This window comes from Camarhynchus parvulus, chromosome 1A (genome assembly GCF_901933205.1).
Source record: "Camarhynchus parvulus chromosome 1A, STF_HiC, whole genome shotgun sequence".
In the NCBI taxonomy this organism is placed as follows: domain Eukaryota; kingdom Metazoa; phylum Chordata; class Aves; order Passeriformes; family Thraupidae; genus Camarhynchus; species Camarhynchus parvulus.
The window spans coordinates 25889741-25908266 of NC_044586.1; the positions used below are offsets into that span (position 1 = coordinate 25889741).

The 18526-nt window shown below is 37.1% G+C and overlaps 1 protein-coding gene across 1 annotated transcript in view; it reads right to left on the reverse strand.

The window, feature by feature from the left end:
- ANO4 (anoctamin 4) overlaps positions 1–18526 on the reverse strand; it is a 118929-nt gene that overhangs the window by 62837 nt on the left and 37566 nt on the right. The window contains exons 5-7 of the mRNA XM_030959882.1: positions 4958–5058; positions 4600–4701; positions 1813–1857 (exon numbers count right to left, since the gene is read on the reverse strand). Coding sequence (XP_030815742.1) covers positions 1813–1857; positions 4600–4701; positions 4958–5058 — 248 coding nt within the window. The remainder of the gene's footprint in view (positions 1–1812; positions 1858–4599; positions 4702–4957; positions 5059–18526) is intronic.

Below are 18526 nucleotides of genomic sequence, written 5' to 3' on the forward strand. Positions count from 1 at the left end.
TGTTTTATTAGTTTAGATTTAAACTCTGATGCAGGTACTATAAGGTGTCTGATACCCCTCCTTTCCTTTAAAGTAGGGAAGTTTTGTAATTTGAAGTGTTGAGATCACCAGAATTTTTCATAGAGAAAATTCAAGTCAGGTTCACAAGTTGCAAGAGACCTGCTCTAAACTCCTCTCTAAAATAAATTTTGCGCAAGTGCCAACATAATGTTTGTATTAACTCAAAAAATGAAGAAAGGCTTTGGGTACTTGTAATCTACACTGAACTATGAATAGAGGAAATAGATACTTTTATTGAAGCCATATATCTAAGTTTCACATAAGTGAAAATAAAGCTGAACATATTTTATTTTTCCCCTCTGGGGCCATTCAGTTACAGCTTTTCTTCCTCAAGTAGCTATTTATAGACCTGAATATAAAAACTGAATTTAGTGTTCTCATCACTCAGGAACTAAATACCAGAAAAAGATCATACCTCTTCCCATCCTGACTTCAAATTGCATCCTGACTCATAAGAAAATGAATGTGAAGCAAAACTTTGTATAACACATATAAATGATGGAACTGTCACCTTCTCCTTCCTACCTATTGCTTTAGTCAAAGCAGCCATTCCACAAGACCAATTCCAAAGCTAACAGCTGCTATAGTATCTATTGTAAGGTGAGAATGGAAACTGGGGCAGCATCAACAAGTTTTAGAAGATTTGTGCGCATTTATTACCATGTGCCAAAGAAGGGTAAAATGTCTCAACTCCACAAAGGGCTCATTTGGTGCTTACCAATATGAAAAGGCAAATTCCATAATGTGCTATCAGTGCTGGTGCTGTCAAGTTACCAGTACACTGTGACAAAACTTAATATCCAAAATGCTTTTTAATATGCTCATACTGCAGAGTGATCATTCCATGGATGTAAATGTATTGACATTATGTGCAAAATGGTACGGATGTTTACTCCAAAATGCTGATTTTTCAAATTTAATTTTTCTCTCTTAGAGGTTCTTGGGAATATTTCCACTGACCTCAGTAAAAGAGTAGATTAGGGGCTAGACCCCTTTGAAAACCATAGCATTAAATGCCACATACAGTGAGAGAGATAATTGAGAGAGATAATTGTAGATATATAAATGATCCAGGTTTTGCCAAGTCTGTACAGTTTTTAGGCATTTTGGAGATGTTTTCATTTCGTTTTCCAAGGTATCAAAAAGAAAATGCAAACTGCTGCAGGAAAAGAGCTTCATTGCTTGAAGTCAGACATAACCTGGGCATCAAGCATAACCTTAAAGGTATTTAATAATTGAGTGAAAGCACTTCAAAGATTCTTGGAAAATACACATCTGTCAAGCTTGGTTCATTGGCTTTTTATCAAACAACAAAGTACTAAGCATCCCCATGGAGGAAACAATAAATAAATAATGCCATCACTATTACAAGTAAGCAGGGTTCATGGAAATGGAAAAACCCCTGTAACTGTGGTACTCTAACCCTGAGAAACTCCCTAATGAGCTACGTGGAAAGAAAGAGGTAAAGCATTTGCCCTAACATCTGTTTCTTTAAAGACTCCATCAGTTGAAAAATATTTTCTTATTCCTAAAAAAGGCAAAACTGATGAAATTAATTGCTTCTTTCACAATGCAGATGCCTTAAAAATGCAACTTCTGTTTGTTTTTTTTTTGCAGATGTCCTAGTATGTAACCGCTCCCTTTATAATTTCTACAAACACAACTGATTAACTTTTTGATCCTGCTTGACTTTAACCATTAGTTTTGTTACTGGCTCAAATGAGCATAAACTGGCATGAGAGCTGTACTCACCTATTCATGAACTTGTATCGGCGATGCAGGTAATAGATTTTTCTCCTGGAAGAACAGCAAAAATGAAGCCAGTCGAGAAGAAAACCCATCGTCAGTTACAGTATGAACTAGCAAGGAAGGAAAGGAGATTGAAGACAGAAGCCTGTAAGAGGTGGAGGAAGAGACTAGAAGAGAGATTAACAGAACCGTCACAGGAAGCCACACAGAAACTGGTGGCATTAGAATTGCCAGAAGATGATAATTTTCCCATTGTCTCCTCCTTTTCTGCTATTTGTCATGTGTGGAAGATGAAGATTCAAAGACATTTCTATTTCAGAGTTCATAAACTGTTGCAAGAATTCCATAGGACTGACACAAGTATGGATTAATTATATGACATCTACTAGTGAGTTATTGAAGCTGCATTTGGTGAAACACAAGGGGGAATCTCTAGAAAAGCCAGGAAAGCTGTACCTTATGCTGCAATATACTGTAACACATGCAGTACAGAGCGGGATCTGTGGTTCCTGTTGGGATAACATCCCTTGAAACAGAATATAGGCTACACAAGCAAATGCACATGTGCTCAGCGCCCCACCAAGTGTGCAGCCGCTCCCTCTGCCCCTCATTCAGGCTGGTTTCTGTTGTCAGTGCAATAAGCTTGTGTGAGAGCAAACGATAAGCAAGTGAGCAGACAAGGGGACACACGCAGACACATGCTGAACCCACTCCCAACCCGCCTCCTGACCAGCCCTGCAGTGCAGAGCAGCCCCCAGCCATCATGTGTAGATCTAGGACTGGGCGTCCATGTCCTGGGCCACTCCCCTGCTGGCTGCTCTTGTTCTTCTCATAGATGCCTATCATACCACAGCTGCCAGGATCTGACACATTGCCTTCAGCACAGAGATCGCATCTTCACAAGTGTTAAGAAAATCTGAGGGCTCTTGAGTGTGGATTTGGGAATCATACTCCTTTCTGGAAAATTTGGGTGCCTGACCAAACTCTGATTTCCTCCTCCCAAGGCTGACTTTGTCATCCCCTGAAGGTGATTGCTGAATCAAGCTGGTTTCTGTGTATTCTGAGAGGTTCCACTGTGTAATGCAGAACTGTACCACTTCTGGAAAATGAAGGCTTACACCACACATGTTTTAAGTATTGTAGTAGATGTAGTGTAGGAATGCTGTTAGTGCCTTAGAAGCAAGTCCTCTAAACTAAGACAACACTAATGCTTTATAAATGATTAAAAAATTTGGTTGGCATTCCAGGTTAATTTTCAGAACTTTTGAACATTTTTGTTATTAGAGTCTATATCGTGCTGGTGAAGTAAAATTTTTTAAACTATTTCCTGTCGGCCAGACTTCTTTGGACAGTGTTATTTATCTTGCTCTACTCAATATACTCAATATCTTGCTTTGCTCAACCTTTCTCAGCAGAGAACGGTCAAAGCTAAGTGTTTCTGAAGATGCCATCCACTTGGTTTTGCTTCCAATATTCAGAGGTATCCACCACTTTTTCCCTCCTGCTTTGAAACAACAAGGATTTCATTCAGTGATGTGTGGACCTTGCACAATTCCAGCCTGCATAATCAGGAGCAATAAACAATCAGCAGCTCTTGAATCAAGGGCTTAGACAAAGGCATCTGGGAACACACCATCTAGACTTGTGGACACTTTGTAAAATTCTTTTGAAATGGTAAACTGGACTGATGTTTTTAAGAAAAAATTAAAGAACCTGCCCAGCAGTCACTAGTGAATTACCATGATTTCCTCTAATAATGCTGTAGAAATTCTCTCTCTATGGAGGTGGAAAGAATGAAGTCATGATCCTGGAGCAGGTCAAGAAAACCTCAGTTTTTCAAAGCTTTCTATGTAATCTGTATGACACCTACTTTGCTATCTGCTGAGTGATCAGGAAAGAATAAGCTGCTCCATGACTAAATTCAGAATTCCTGATGTACTTCTGAATCATGAGACCTCACTCCACTGCTGGAACAGGTCCATCTCAAGGAATACCACAGAAGTCAAAGAAGGCACCCTTTTGGCCTAATGCATTGTCTCTATGGCTGGAACACTTTAAAAAAAGAATATTCCTATCCTCCAATGATTTGTGATTGCTTTCAGGATTTTCTCTTTAGCAATAAAGGCATAAGGAAGAACAATTGAAGATTTGCTGTGAAAATGAAAACAAAATAAATACAAAAGAAGCCTGCAATTTTGTTCTTTATACATATCCATTTTTTCTTATGAGTTCTCTACTGCTACAGGGTGTCTCATATCAGAGGCATTTTTCATACTTAGGTAAGAAAAAACAGAAGGAATCCTACAAAGGCTACTAGTTGCATATTCTGGGTCTGATTCTTTTCTTGTTCAGGAGTAATTCCATTAAAATCAATGGAGTTTTATATTACAAACCCTGCTAATTGAAAGAAGAGCCAAGGCCTCTCAGTTCATGGGTTGTGGTCAGTTCCAGTGGAAGTCTTTATGCTACTTTAAGAGTTCTGATAACCAGCAGAGTAAAAGCAATATTTTACATAAAAAATTTCATAGCCCAACATGCAAACAGTATTTAATCAATTATAAAAAGAACTTGAATTTCAATGTGGAATTAATCTGGTTATCAGTAGCATTTAATATAAGTTCTCTATTTTCTTCACAGAAAAAAGCATTCATAGCCTAAATTGTTTTCCTATGAGATGAGATACTTATTTACACTTATTTATGGGATACTTACTACATACTATACAAGCAATTTACAGGTGCATACCAGATACGTCAAACAGACATGCACTTTCTGTGCTGCCTTACGTACCTGGATCTTCTTGACCTCCCATTGATTTCAATGAAATGTCCATTTAAAAAACAGCAGCGCACAAGTATGCAGGGGGCTCCAGCATTGAAGGGGTTAAAGGGCCTAAGGACAGAATACCCCATGAAAAAAGCTGCACTGCTACAGCCCATCTTAATCTCAAACCAGTATTGTACTGAAATTGTAGGTTTTAACAAGAAACAGCAATGCATGTGGTATCTAAGGAACTCCATTTATATTTCCTAAAGATGTGTGGTATCTTATAGAAGAGCTTTTCTACAGGCATTTTGGTGTTATTATCACATTAACTTTAGAGTATAGTGTGGCCTTGGAGGTTGAGACAAAATACAGCTACACCTACCTGAAAGGCATTCTTACATTCATTAGTTCAGCATATTTGCCCAGGACCTCCCAAGGGGCATGGAGTTTCACAAAGATGATGTCACTGTTTGTTAGCGATGACTGCAAAAGAGAAACAAAACAGCCACCAGAGCTTACTTTTTGAAGTAAAAAAGAAAGAAACCATAGTCAGTGGTCAATGTGATGTGTCACAATCCCTTATTCTTGTTGAAATGTTGTATTGGTATTTTGTCATCCTATTTTTCTTCTGCTGTCCTGAAAGCCATGTGTGCCTCCCTTCTGGCCTGCATGTGTGCCTCCTTCACATAGAAAAGAGGACATGGAGGGCAGACAGATGCATCTATGGGTTAGCTGAGTGTACATCTCATGAAGAAAATTTTATGCAGGGCGTGCACATCAGCATGGCTGCTACCTAACAGAAACCTGTCTGGCAAAGAGCAGAGGATGTGCAGCAAAGAGGAGGAATTTAGCTCTGTTTGCATTCAGGAGGAGACACAGTGCTCTACAAGAAAGCTACAGCAGGTTTGGCTGAACACAGAGAGCCACATGATAATACTGGTAGATTAAATGTTCAAATTCTAATGAATATTAATTAAATTTTCATGATGTTACATATAATACAATTTTAGACATTCAAGTGGATGGCATTCCAAGAAATAGGTAAAGGTGTACTTAGTATGAGGAAATGAAAATATGATGACAGAAAACTAGGCAAGCAAATTGTTAGTTAGCTTTGGGGATGATTTCCTAGTTTTTTAGATGCTGTCCTATATTCAATGTTTCTCACAGAAATTCTTGGTTAACACAACTTACTAGGAGTTCGTAAATCTAGTATTATTTATCTGGAAACTACTGTGTATGGGTAGGAGGATGATATTTATACTTTTTACACTCTCCCTCCACTATCCTGATAGATGCTGAAATTACTGAATTTGCACATCCATGTCCTTAGAGTGGCTAAAATTCTATTACTACTTTGTGACATTATAGGAATGAAATTTCCAATATTTAAGATACATATATATGGTTTTATTCAGCACATCAAAAACTCCAAAAAACAAACAAACAAAACAAAAACAAAGGAAAAAAAACCCCAAACCACCCAACCCAAAATCCCAACCCAATCACTATAGAGTTAACATTTTATAAACAACTACAGTATTGGACCATAATGGACACAGATATTTGTACTCAAAGTATTACTGGGGTGTAAATATAGATTTAAGATATAAAGGAATAAGTGATGTTCTGGTGCTAAAAACTGCAGGAAAAAAAAAACTTTCTTCTTTGCTGATGAATTTTTGAAAAATATTTCAATACAAAATGACACAACAGCAACAAAATGCTCCCAAGAGACTTGCTTCCAAGACAATGAATTCACTTGCAGTCTTTCCCTGACTTTTATGGATTCTAAATCAGGCTTTAATTATGTTTTTCTTTATAGGTACATTTCACAAATTAGTTTTTATTTTCCCATGAGAATTTAGCAAGGAGATACCGCAAAACCAAAACCGAATTCTGCCACTCTAAAAATCTCTTGTAAACTGCTCTCTCAAAGGTGAGGTGAAGTCAGCAGTGGATTGGCAATTTTGTACTAAATGGCTTGGATTAAAAAACAAAACTAAGCAGAACAAAATCCACCAAACCTCAAAAGGACTGTCTAAGAAGCTCAACATACAGAAAGAAACTACAGTACTGACACAACTACAGAAACTGAAAAATGGGGGAAATTTATTAAAAACAGCTTCTAAACTTAGTGATGGCTGTTAAACAGGAAGTTTATAGGTATTTGCCAGCATATTGTAGTTTTGAGCCTTACTAGATATGGGAGACAAACATGACTTGTGAAGATGCTGTTTCACAAGTGAACACTATCTAAATTTGGTATCTTATGTGTTACATGTTTTCATGTAGAAACATGAAAAACTTCTGAATGGCTATCACAATACAGATTTTTAAAGAATTTTTTTTACTCTGTATCTTGCAATGTTAGCATATTAAAATGTTTTCGAAATGATAATTAGCTTTGCCAACAGAAGATCTAACCAACAGAAAATCTAATCAAAATACACTTGGCAGGTTCAGTTATACTCAGAAAAAAAAAGAAATAATAGTGCTAAATTATTAATATAAAAATTCATTTCTCTTGGGTGTGCTCATGTTAAGTGCTCATAAAGGAAAGCACTAAGCAAGGTTGAGAAAAGAAAGGCTGGAAAAAACAAGACTGGAAAGAGAATAACAAATCCAGATGGAGGATAAATTAAATGAGATGTCACACTCACCTAATCTAAGGACTAAATAGCTAACCAAAATATCTGGAAAAATGATAGCATGAGGACCATCTTCATTACAAAAATACTTTAGTGAATGGAATGTTCTAAACTGTCTTGGTTAGATTAGTATTTAGACTCAGTGTCCTTCATCTTATAAATGTTTCAACTGAGAATAGAGGAACATTTTTCTGTCGTAATTGACTTTCAAGGGTTGGCTCGTTAAATGATTTGGAGAAGTAAACTCAATTTCACATTGTGGGAACATGCAAACAAAAATCAATGTAACATAACTCCCCTTGGAAACTTAAATAAGACAACAATTGACATGAGCAATCTGCTATAAAATGATGTCCAGATAATGAAGAAAGAAAAACAGAGGAATTCAGGGGGCAGACCAATGAGATAAAACACTTTAGCAAACATAGAAATGGAATAAATGTTTGGAATTAACCTGTAGCACCATATCACAATGCAATAATTTTCAGGCCACTAATGTTCAAATAAATTAGTTGTTTTGAACTGATTTATTGAGAAGGAATATCCATTAAAAAAAAAAAGATTTTCTTCTGGTCACTAACAAACATTCTCGATGGTCTTCGGAGCAGCGTAAAGTCAGGATGACAAGAGACTTACCAGCACCAGACAGCTGTAGACTCATCTGGGGTGGGAGGCACCTCTAGGGCTCATCTGGGCTGAACCTCTGGCTAAAGCAGGGCTAACTTAGATCAGCCTGCTCAGACAGGAGCTTGTCCCATTGACTACTGAATATCTCTACAGGCAGAGACTTCACAGCCTTTGGGCAACCCACTGACTGAAACTGGCTGGAGAAAAGAATATTTTCTGTGGAAGAACTGCTCTCTTCCATAGAGAAATGTCGGCTTAAAACTACCACTTTCTAGACTTGTTTTCCTTTAAAAACACCCTTATTTGTTACAAGAACTGTATTTAATCGTTGTTCTCATTGAGAAGTGGTAGCAAGGTATATTTAGTTTAATTGACCTGATCTTCAAAATAGGTGTGTGTGGTAGAATTCAGATCACCAGAGTCTGGGTTACAGATAGTCCACATACATTTTGGCTTCACTGACAAGCATCATTAGTACTGGATCATTGCTGCCAGTCCTAGAATACAGGCAGTACTATAGGTCCACATGTTATAGACTTCCCCTTCTGGCAAGGCTCCCTTTCTATTTTACCATTACGTTTGTAAAGACATTGCTATTTCCCAAAGAAATCCAAACAACTGCAAACACATTTAAAAACAAAGCCACGTTTTCTTCTCCACTGCCACTGTGTAAGGAGCGAAAGAGATTGAAGCATGGGCCATTTCTGTAACTCCAAAAGCAGAAACACCTGCCGTGGTGAGTTAGTGTCATCAACTAGGTCAAGGAAAGCTTGTAAAAAGTCAGGTTGTCCTTCTTCTAAAGCAGGCACAGAGCAGTGCCAACTGCTGGTTAAGTTGTGGCTACTAAACTCCCATGTATTCCTGCAAGCATTCTAATGTCTTTTGATGACAGGATTTAAATATATATGTACTTGCTATTGACCTGACTCTGCTCATTCTGCACTTATCATTGCTAGTCTGAATAGAAGCAGAGTTGTATGCTGACATGGAATGTCTCTTGAAGAGCTCATATTTCGCTGTATTTGCAGGCTGCCTTCCAGGATCAAGGCTAAAGACTAGTATCTTTTGTCCAATAACCTCTTCAACATTCTCCTCCTCCTTGCTAATTTTAGTTCATTATCAATGATATTGTCCAGTCATTTCAAGACAAAAGCAGCTGTAGGTACTCACCTTGATTTAAGCATTTCTTGAGTCTAAAAGTTAAGAAAGTTGAGAAAACCTATTCAGAGCATATAACCTTGCAGAAGGTTAAAATTACAGTGGCTCAAATTGAATGGTGCCATCGTTTATTTGCCTTGAGGCTACTAGGCAGGTTTTCAATCATGTATGCAAAACAATAGGGTGGAAAAAAAAGGTCAGAATTTACCATTAAGGTGTTTCCCCTATCATCATTTAAGAGAAAAATTCTCAAGGCTGTATCCATGAGGAAATTCACATTTCCTCATGGAAGTAAAATGAGATAAGTAAGATTTTGGAACAGATGTAACAACTAGGATGAATGTCACCTACTTTAGGAAGATCCTACAAGGCAAGTTAAAAAGCCAGAACAGAAAGAGTTCTTTATGTTTTGGCAAATTTCTGGTAAGACCATAATGCAGGGAAAAACAGAAAAGGAGACAAAATCAACATACTTCTTCCAGTAACAATTCTCTCTGTAATCTAGTTCTGTATGATGTCTGAGTGCAGAGTAGTAAATAGTCACTACTACATGTTCCACTGTTTTTGAGAATTACTTAACAGCACAGATTGATTTGCCATGTGGAGTGAATTAAGTGGAAAAACAAAACCCAGCAAATTTTAGTTGATTAAACTGTTCTTCCTCTGCAAAACCAAAGTAAATGTAAATTCATGTGGGCAATTCCATGGAGCTGGAAAAACAGAAAGTATATTCTGCCAATACTTTTCCAGTGTATACATTACTACTGGGCAATTATATAGATACTGTCAATATATGTCTGGTTTCAGGAAAAATATTGCATATTCACAAACATTAGCCTCCAGGTTCATGCTTCTGAGGAACCTAATGAATAATGGTGCCAATATCTTTCACACGTGTACCTTCAACAAAAGCATGGATTTAGTGGGAAAGGGGAATATATGGTCCACATTTTAATTTGGATATTCAGAAGCCTTTGACTTGCAAGAAACTGTAGGGCAAAAGCAGCAAGGACGAAAATAAGAATAAAAAGAAAGCCTTATGTAAAAAATATGAAGCTGTTGATAAAACCAATTTTGACCTGAGGACACTGACACGTGAAATGCAGAATAACCTGATCTAAGGAGACAGAGGCACATGATTACAATTTAGAATGATTTTTATGTTAAATTTCATTACAAAATATGATGATGAAGTAAAGTGTATTTTCTTTTACTTTGCAAAGTACTTGCAGAGGTCCTGCTCCAGTGGAGTTAGTAATGCAGGCAGGTGGCTGCTTCCTGCCAGCATTCAGGCAACGTGTCATCTAATCCAGCTCAGAGCAGGTGTCATTGTTACAGAGCTTAATTTCTGGCAGCATATGACAGGATCTCAATTGTGGAACAGAACAAGGAGAAATGCTTGCAATGTCCTTCTATGTAGACAAAAATATGTGACTGCGAGGACAGCTTCAAGAACAGGGTAGGTTACTTGAATAGAAGTAAAATGCAAATACTATCTGACTGCTCAAATTCACTGTGCAATGATGAGCTCACAATCTGCAGTAGAGAAATACAAATTCCTGTAAGATAAGAAACCACATGAGAAGGAAGTCTTTAATTCCAACAAATGTCATCTAAATCCACAGAATGTGTCTTACAGTAAAGTAACTTAGATGTAGTAAATCAACCATGGAAACAATATCCTCTGACTTGGACTGCTCTTCTGAGAGAAAAGAATTAGAGATATCTGCAGCATGACTATCTTAATGGAAAAGGTTGATATGAGTGCAAGGCAATGATAAAACATTTCTTGATAATTCCATCAGCAAATACTGAATGAATACAGGTTAGACCCATCTAGGTAAGATCTCTGTGACAAAATAGCTAATAATATGGATTTTATCTGACAAATATCCTTTAATTCCTTTGGACTGGAAAATTACTATAAACATGTGAAATCACTATTTGCAGATTTAAAATGCAGATAGCAAAAATCTCAGGGCAGGATAGTGCATTTTTACTTATGGAAAGAATATTTGACATTTTCTCTTTAATGAAACGTCAGTTATGGGCTCAAATTTTAGATTAAAAAAGTTAGTACTTTATATAGTCATAGTTGAAATCATCAAATCTTTTTGACTGTTCTGTGGGCCTAAGGAATGCCTCTTAAGTACATTAGTTTTCTTTTGACATCACAGGCCATTAAAAATGCATCACACAATTGAACTACATTTTATAAGGTAGCTTCCTTTGTGATTTATCCCAAGTGTAAAATATAAAGCCGATTTTTTTCCTATATGGATTTATTTCTCATTAATAATTTTTGAAGTAGAAAATACTTACATTTAACGAATTGTCCATTAAATATTCATGTTTGCATTTAGAGGCTTGTTGGAAAAACATTGCTTTGGTAAAGAAGAAGGCAGTTTATATTTTGTCCAACAGTTAATTTCATAAACATGATAATTAATAAAACACACAAAAATGCAGGCAGGCTTATGATAGCTTTTTCATACACATAACCTAGAGAAAACTGAATAAGCTGCTTATTGCATCACAGAATAATATAGGTCATCTAGTCAAATCTCCTGCTTTAAGCATGGACAACTAAAGTGATTTGTGGGGTCTTGAATATCTCTGTGGCTGGAGACCTTGCAACCTCTCTGGGCACCAGAATGTCTCTGGGCAGAAAGATCACACCTGAACTTCCATGGGGATGCAGAAGTGCTGGCAGCAGCCCTGGTTCTGAGCACCTGCCTGTGCTCCAGCAGTGTGAAGCTCTTTGGTTGCTCAACTCCCTCTGCAGAATCTTGTTTCTCAGCTCAAGGAAGACAAGAAATACATACATGACTATCAATCTGGACTCCTAAGTCCTTTCACACTTCCCAGGATGCAGTGAACTGTCCTGCAGCTCTCTGTACACCTCTGCATTTGATGGTGCAACTCAAAATTCTTTCTAGAGGAAGACATGCGTGAGCTCAACAAGAGCACAGCTCAGGAAGAGAATACTCTTAAGGTCACTGTCAATTCAGTTCAGTTCAGTCCACATGACACAAACCTCAAGATGTCCAAGGCAGCTACACACCCACCACACAAGGAACTACAGGCAGAGGTGTTAGCCCATGCTGTAGGGGAATCAGTGGGGTAATGCAAATGCTTGTTATCTTGGGTGCAGTCCCATGCTGGCATGAGTAGGATAATCACATGGGCTGGCAACACCTGGGTGGGTTTCTGCACCATTCCTGGCTGCGCAGGACACAGGTGCTCTGCAGGGAATTCACAGGAGCACAATCTCACTGCTCCTTCTCAGACTTAATACAGCTTCTCGTTTTCCAGGAAAGAAGTAGCACCAAAGGAAAACCAAGATCCAGTTAAATGAGGTGGAAAGATGCATGAGAAGAATGTGAATCACTCACAACTCTACCAGTTACTGTTACCCATAACCTCTGCTATTCTGGGCTAGACTCAAATGCTTTTTCACTCATCTAATATCTCAGTTGTCTGTGCCTTACTTACCTTACTGCAATGATTATTAGAACTGGAAAGAGTTTGAGGAGCCATCTTCTAATAATTCATTTCACATTGTTCTAATAATTGCTGCAAAACTTTCATGCCTTCCTCATTTAAAGGTAGAGACATGAGCAAGACATTTTCCCTTCTTCCACTTTATAAAAACTGTTATACAGTTGTTGTATTTCTTTAATAAGATGGACAAAGCAAATTTCTGAGCAACTGCATTCTGTAGACTCACTAAGGTACTCCAGAGATCTGATACACTAAAAGGATGCAAACAAAATTTTACAAGGAAAGTTATCTTGTAAATATGCCATATTTACAAGACAACCTGTAAATTGTTGTTGCATATGTTAGAGCATATGCTAGAGCAGCCATCTCTTCAGACATACCACCGTTACTACATGAAAGGGAAGTTCTTTCCAAAGCAAAATGTGATGGTGAGAATAGGCTTGATTACTAATATTCAGTTCACAATTTGTATTAAAAGAAATACATAGATTGACCTTCTTTTAAATCCCAAACCATGCTAAGACTGTATAAGACTTCCCACAAAAAAATTAAATACAAAACCTCGAGAGATAAAGGCAAATCCATGTTAATGTGTCGTCTTCAGCAAACCACAGTTTCATGTTGATCATAAAAAGAAATCTCACAGTTTAGTGCAGAATGGAAGCTTCTAATAATTGATGGTGTACATGATTGTACATTGATGACCTGTCTACTCAGCTAAGCTCAAAGTAATTTGACCTCTATGTAATTAGATCATTTGGTGTTAAAAACCCACACATCAGAAACAGAAGAAAAACCCCACTTTCTTAAGCAAAGATAGAGTAGTTAGAATCTAACTGGAGACAAGGTGAAATTTAAATACATAATGTTTCTAAACTAAGAAGGCAAAATTCTGGATCCTTTGTGCATCTGTGCACAAATCCCTTCATTTGTTAGACATGTTTTAAATGAAACAAGGTCGAGGTATGACAAGGGCAAATTATGAATTTGTTTAAGACTGTTATAATTTATTGTGATAAAGCAATGCCCATACATGGCACAATGAATTGTCAAGGCAGACTCCTAAACATGACCTCTGCTATTGATCAATTATTGCTGCTCCCAGTGTGCCTACTGACATAAGGTGCTGGATGAAAACACCTCCTGTATGACACAGAAGAGCAGAGCAGCACCAGATGGAGCTCAGTATCTTAATGGTTCAGATAAATGTGATAGAGCACAGAGAGGATTTCCTCTTCTAGTTCAGAGCTCTGACATGCAGATTTAATGAGAGGAGTTGCAGAAAACAAACCAGTCCTCTTTTTTTTGAAAGACAACATCACTATCACATGAGATAATGTTAGTTTTGATCTGATTGCATATCTTGCAAAGAGGTGGTACTAGTCCTGAAATTGTTTGCAGAAAAACTTGGGATTTTGAGATGCCTATGATGCATGAAATGAAGGCCACAAGTAACACATACATGGCAAAGAATCTCCTTTCCAAATTCACTTGTACCATGGAAACTGGTGAAATGAAGATTCTTTACTTAATAGACCATACTGTCCTTCCCTAGGGATTAAAAAAAAAAAAAGTCTTTAAGAAGCCACCAGCTTACAAAAGGCAGCTTGTTCAGCTTGGGAAAGTACCAATGTCTTTTTTATCTATTGAGAGATAAATAGTTCTAGGTTTTTTTGGTTTGTTTTCCTAGCATTTTGCCCATTTTTTATAAGGGCTGTGCTTCTCAGAGCTGCAGCCAAGAATTCACAGCCCATAAGTGAAAGAGAAGTTGCAGAAGAGTTTTTAGCTCTTTGGTACTATTCAGATCCTTTTTTTCAGTGCAAAATTTTGGAGTAGAATTGATATTCTCATCTATTGTACCTCTGGAACATGCATACTTACAGCAATCTGTTTCGTTCTCTTCTACAGGGAAGTAGAGAAATGTAATGTGGAAATAAAATCAATATCTCACTTCACTTAATAATCCCAGGTTTTCAAGCTCTTTATAGATGCACTGTGATAGACATTTTCTTCTATTACAGAGATTTTCTGACAAGAAAATTATAATTCCCCTAGATAATTTTTGAAAGAAGTCAATATGGCCCATACATGAATGGCTCTATAGATAATGATTTTGTTGAAAGGAATCTTCTTAAAAGCACGGCATTTTGGGCCCAATGAATATTATAAAAGATATTTTTAAATTGGAGGAAAATTCCATTAGTGTTACATCATTAGACAACAGGGAAAATTTTGCAAATTGCAGAACACTATCTCAACAAGCTACCTCTTAGGGTATTATAATTGCACATATACTGCACACTGTTGTTCCTGTCAAATATTTAAAATATAATGCCCAGTGTGTCAGAGAAATGTAGTGTAGCAATGTGCTTTGCCTAATTTGGTGCAAATTTGGACTATAATTACTTGTGCTGTACAAACATACATACATCATCATGCATAACCTCTTTTGAATGTCAGAGCAAAGTGGTGAATTGTTTGGGGAAGAAATGATACTGAAATTGTATGGCACACACCTCTCCTAGTTCTTGGTACTAGGGACTGAAAGTTTTGAACCGAATTGTTATCATCACAGCAGCACAGCTGGTGAATTTCTTTTCTAAAGTAGTGTTATTGCCCTACTGTCCACAATTGCCACATTGCTCTTCAAAAAAGGAAAGATTACAAAATTAAAAAAACTACTTTCTTCACCACAATATTTCAAAGCAACTCCCCCCTTTCTGTGTCTTACACACATATCCAGAAACAGAACTGACAAGTACTTCTCTCAGTGTTTGTTTCCTCCTCGTATTTGTTTCCTCCTCCAGGATTCCATCTGCATTTTGCTTGCTTATCTCCTGATCAGTCAAAGTCATATTTCTCTGACCAGGTTCCTCTCAGAGCTGCCCACAGGGGGCAGCTAGTCTTGCCCGTCACTGGCTATGTGTGACATACAATGTCACAGTCATATTTTCTGGAAAAATCACTTCACCCAGGATTTTTCTCCTGGGAAGCTGAGAAGCCACAGAGAAAAAGGAAAACAATAATTATCTGATTTGCTTCTCCTCTGTTTTGCTCATGTGGAATGTTTGGTGATTGCTTATCCAACAGATGATTGTGCCATTGGTCTCATGTGAATTGTTTTGACTTATTGGCCAATCATGGCCCAGCTGTGTTGGGGCTCTGGAAGGAGTCACGAGTTTTCTTATTATCTTTTTAGCCTTCTGTAAGTATCCTTTCTGTATTCTTTAGTATAGTTTAGTATAGTATTCTTTTATATAATATAGTATCTTAAAATAATAAATTAGCCTTCTGAGAGCATGGAGTCACACTCATCATTCCTCCCTTCATCTGGGAACCCTGAAAATACAATAGTACAACAGAGGCAGCTCCAATGTCAGATCTCTGCCAACAGCAGCCTCTGGAGCACAACCAATTACAGAGCTCTATTTTTTGAAACTTCAGTTTGAAAAAGTAACAGGAAGTCATCTTCACTTTCAAACTGGAGGAACCTTGTATAAAATACACATGTATTGAATTTCCCAAACTATCAAGGGAACAAGAATGTGGGGATTCTTGCTTTGCCCAGATGGTATTTAAGCACAAAAATGGGAGAAAACTGAAAGCTTTGAAATATTTTTTTTCTGGCAGATTTTAAGCAAAGAGCTCATCTAACAGAGATGCCATCTCCCCTTTAAAACATGAAAGGTTAACAGGAAAATATCAAAATACTAATAAGGAAAGAGCTCTGGGTAACAACTGAGCAGTCATCATCACTGTGCATCGTTGGTGGAAAGTGCAGTGGCAGCAACACTGACAAGAAAATAGAAAGTCTAATGTTGGAAATGTCACCAAGTGCCTAAAGTGAATCTTATCTAACATATGAACATTTTTAATGTATAATGAAGAGCAAAGGAAAATGGGGGAGGGGGAAACCATGCTCTGTGCTTAGGTAAATGACTTCTCATGTTGCACTCTACTGTCTACAAACACATTCTTGTAGCACAGAAGATAGAGAGGTAGCTGAGAGTTAAATGCAGAAGAGATGAATACACAAAATATCACTGTTAGAATCAAGAAGAGAAGCCAGAAACAGAAGCCAGAACAAGGTAACGTGCATGAAGATTAAAAAAAAATCAAATTAAGAGCATACAGGACTCAAATTCCCTAGTCTTTTATTTTGTATAGCTATTCAGCAGGGTGCAAAGTACAGCCTGAGTAAGAAATAGATGGATTAATTAACAAAAAATCAGACCAGGCCAATAAGAATGATAAAGAGTCTTGGGAAACCTGATCTAGGTGAAAAGGATTGTTCAAAACACAGATAGGATTCAAAACACCAAAGAAAATGCTAAGCAGAGACCACAGTAACATTTTAAAAACAAGTAAGGAATAGTTATGATTAAGAAGGAATGAACAGCACTTCATTTTTCTTCTCAATCAGGCAAGAAATAACTGGATTAAATTGTAGCAAAGGAAGTTTAGGTCAGATGCTATTGAACACCAGACAAGAATTTCTAGGGCTTGGCATGTGGGGCTGTAAGGAATATATGAGTGGCTAAGAGTACTTAGCCTGGGATAAAAGGAGAAGCCCTATATTTTGCTCTCATGTGGATATTACAGTAATAAACCCTGCCAAGAAGGCAGAAATGGTTCTTTACTTAAACTCTTTGTCCACATCCACACACACATATTTTGCTTTCACCATACTAAAATCAATAAAGAGCTATTTGATAAAAATCACAGAGGACTCAGACAAAAGTGGGATTAAAAGCATAAGTTTCTTCAAGAACATCCAATATCTTTCAGTTTCAACAGTATCTCTGTGTGCTGTACTTACTGTGGAATATGTTATTATTTTACTTAAAATTGCTTTCTGAGATCTTCAGTCTTATAGGTTTCAAGACCAAAATTTAGCTGTAAAGGGCACCAGAAACATATCTTCCCTTTGTTAGAGGCATACACTTAAAACAACTCAATCTACAAGAGACTAGAAACTCAAGAGTAACACAATGAAAGAGAACAGTGCTTTTGGATATTGGTAATAGTTTTTTGGCAGTGCTCCAGGACTTTGCTGTAGATTTACAATGTTTGTCAATTGTGCAGAGAGGTGCATATGCACTGTTTAGAAGATACAAATTCTATGCGTTCAAGAAAACCTGACGCATTCTTAGGTGCTCCCACTTTAGTTTTAGGAGTTTTAGCAACTAACTGTGATAATCTCCGAACACAGGACAAGGAATGTAAGTGCAAGTAATCTGTTCATGTCCAAGTACATCCTGATGAGATCTGAAGCAAATTGTGGCCCAGCACTACATCCCAGGCTGTTGATCTAATTTTATTTTTCTGTGGTGTCATGAAATAAAATTCCAGTCCAGAGACCCTGGTTGCAAAGGCTTCTGTTAGATCATTTCTGCATCAAGAATTCACTCATGAGTTTAGGAAACGAGGTTTTCTTTTATGTGACATATTGTCTAGTGGAAAATGTCCTTCATGCTCTACAAGTAATCTATGAAATGAATATAGAAGATAGCATATAAAAGCTTCACTAGTGAGGCATGGTTAGTCCTGTATGAACATTCCAGTGATCCTCTGATGCTGTTTAAGAGAGAAAAGTATTTTGCTGCAGCACCAAACTCAATAAATTTTATGAAAATGGAGTGAATTGGACAAGGTTTCTAAAAAAATTGTCAGGAAACAGGTGAAAATTTTCACTTTAATTTAGTTTAAAAACTGTCCATACAAAATAGCATGTTTTGGTATTTCACTGGATTATATCTGTTTTCTCTTTTGTAAAGATAGCCTTTTAAACAACTAACATGGCATTTTAATATCAGGTATTTAATTCTGATTCTAAATTAAATATTTAAATGAAATATTTTCACATATTCAAAATGTTTCCCTTTCCTCAGGTAAAACTCTTTGCTGAGTCTAATCTATTCTAGTGATTATTAATTGCTTGCCTTTCTCCTTTGCTGCATTCTGTTAAGATGTTCTCCATAAATACAAAACAATTCTTTCAAGATGTTAAG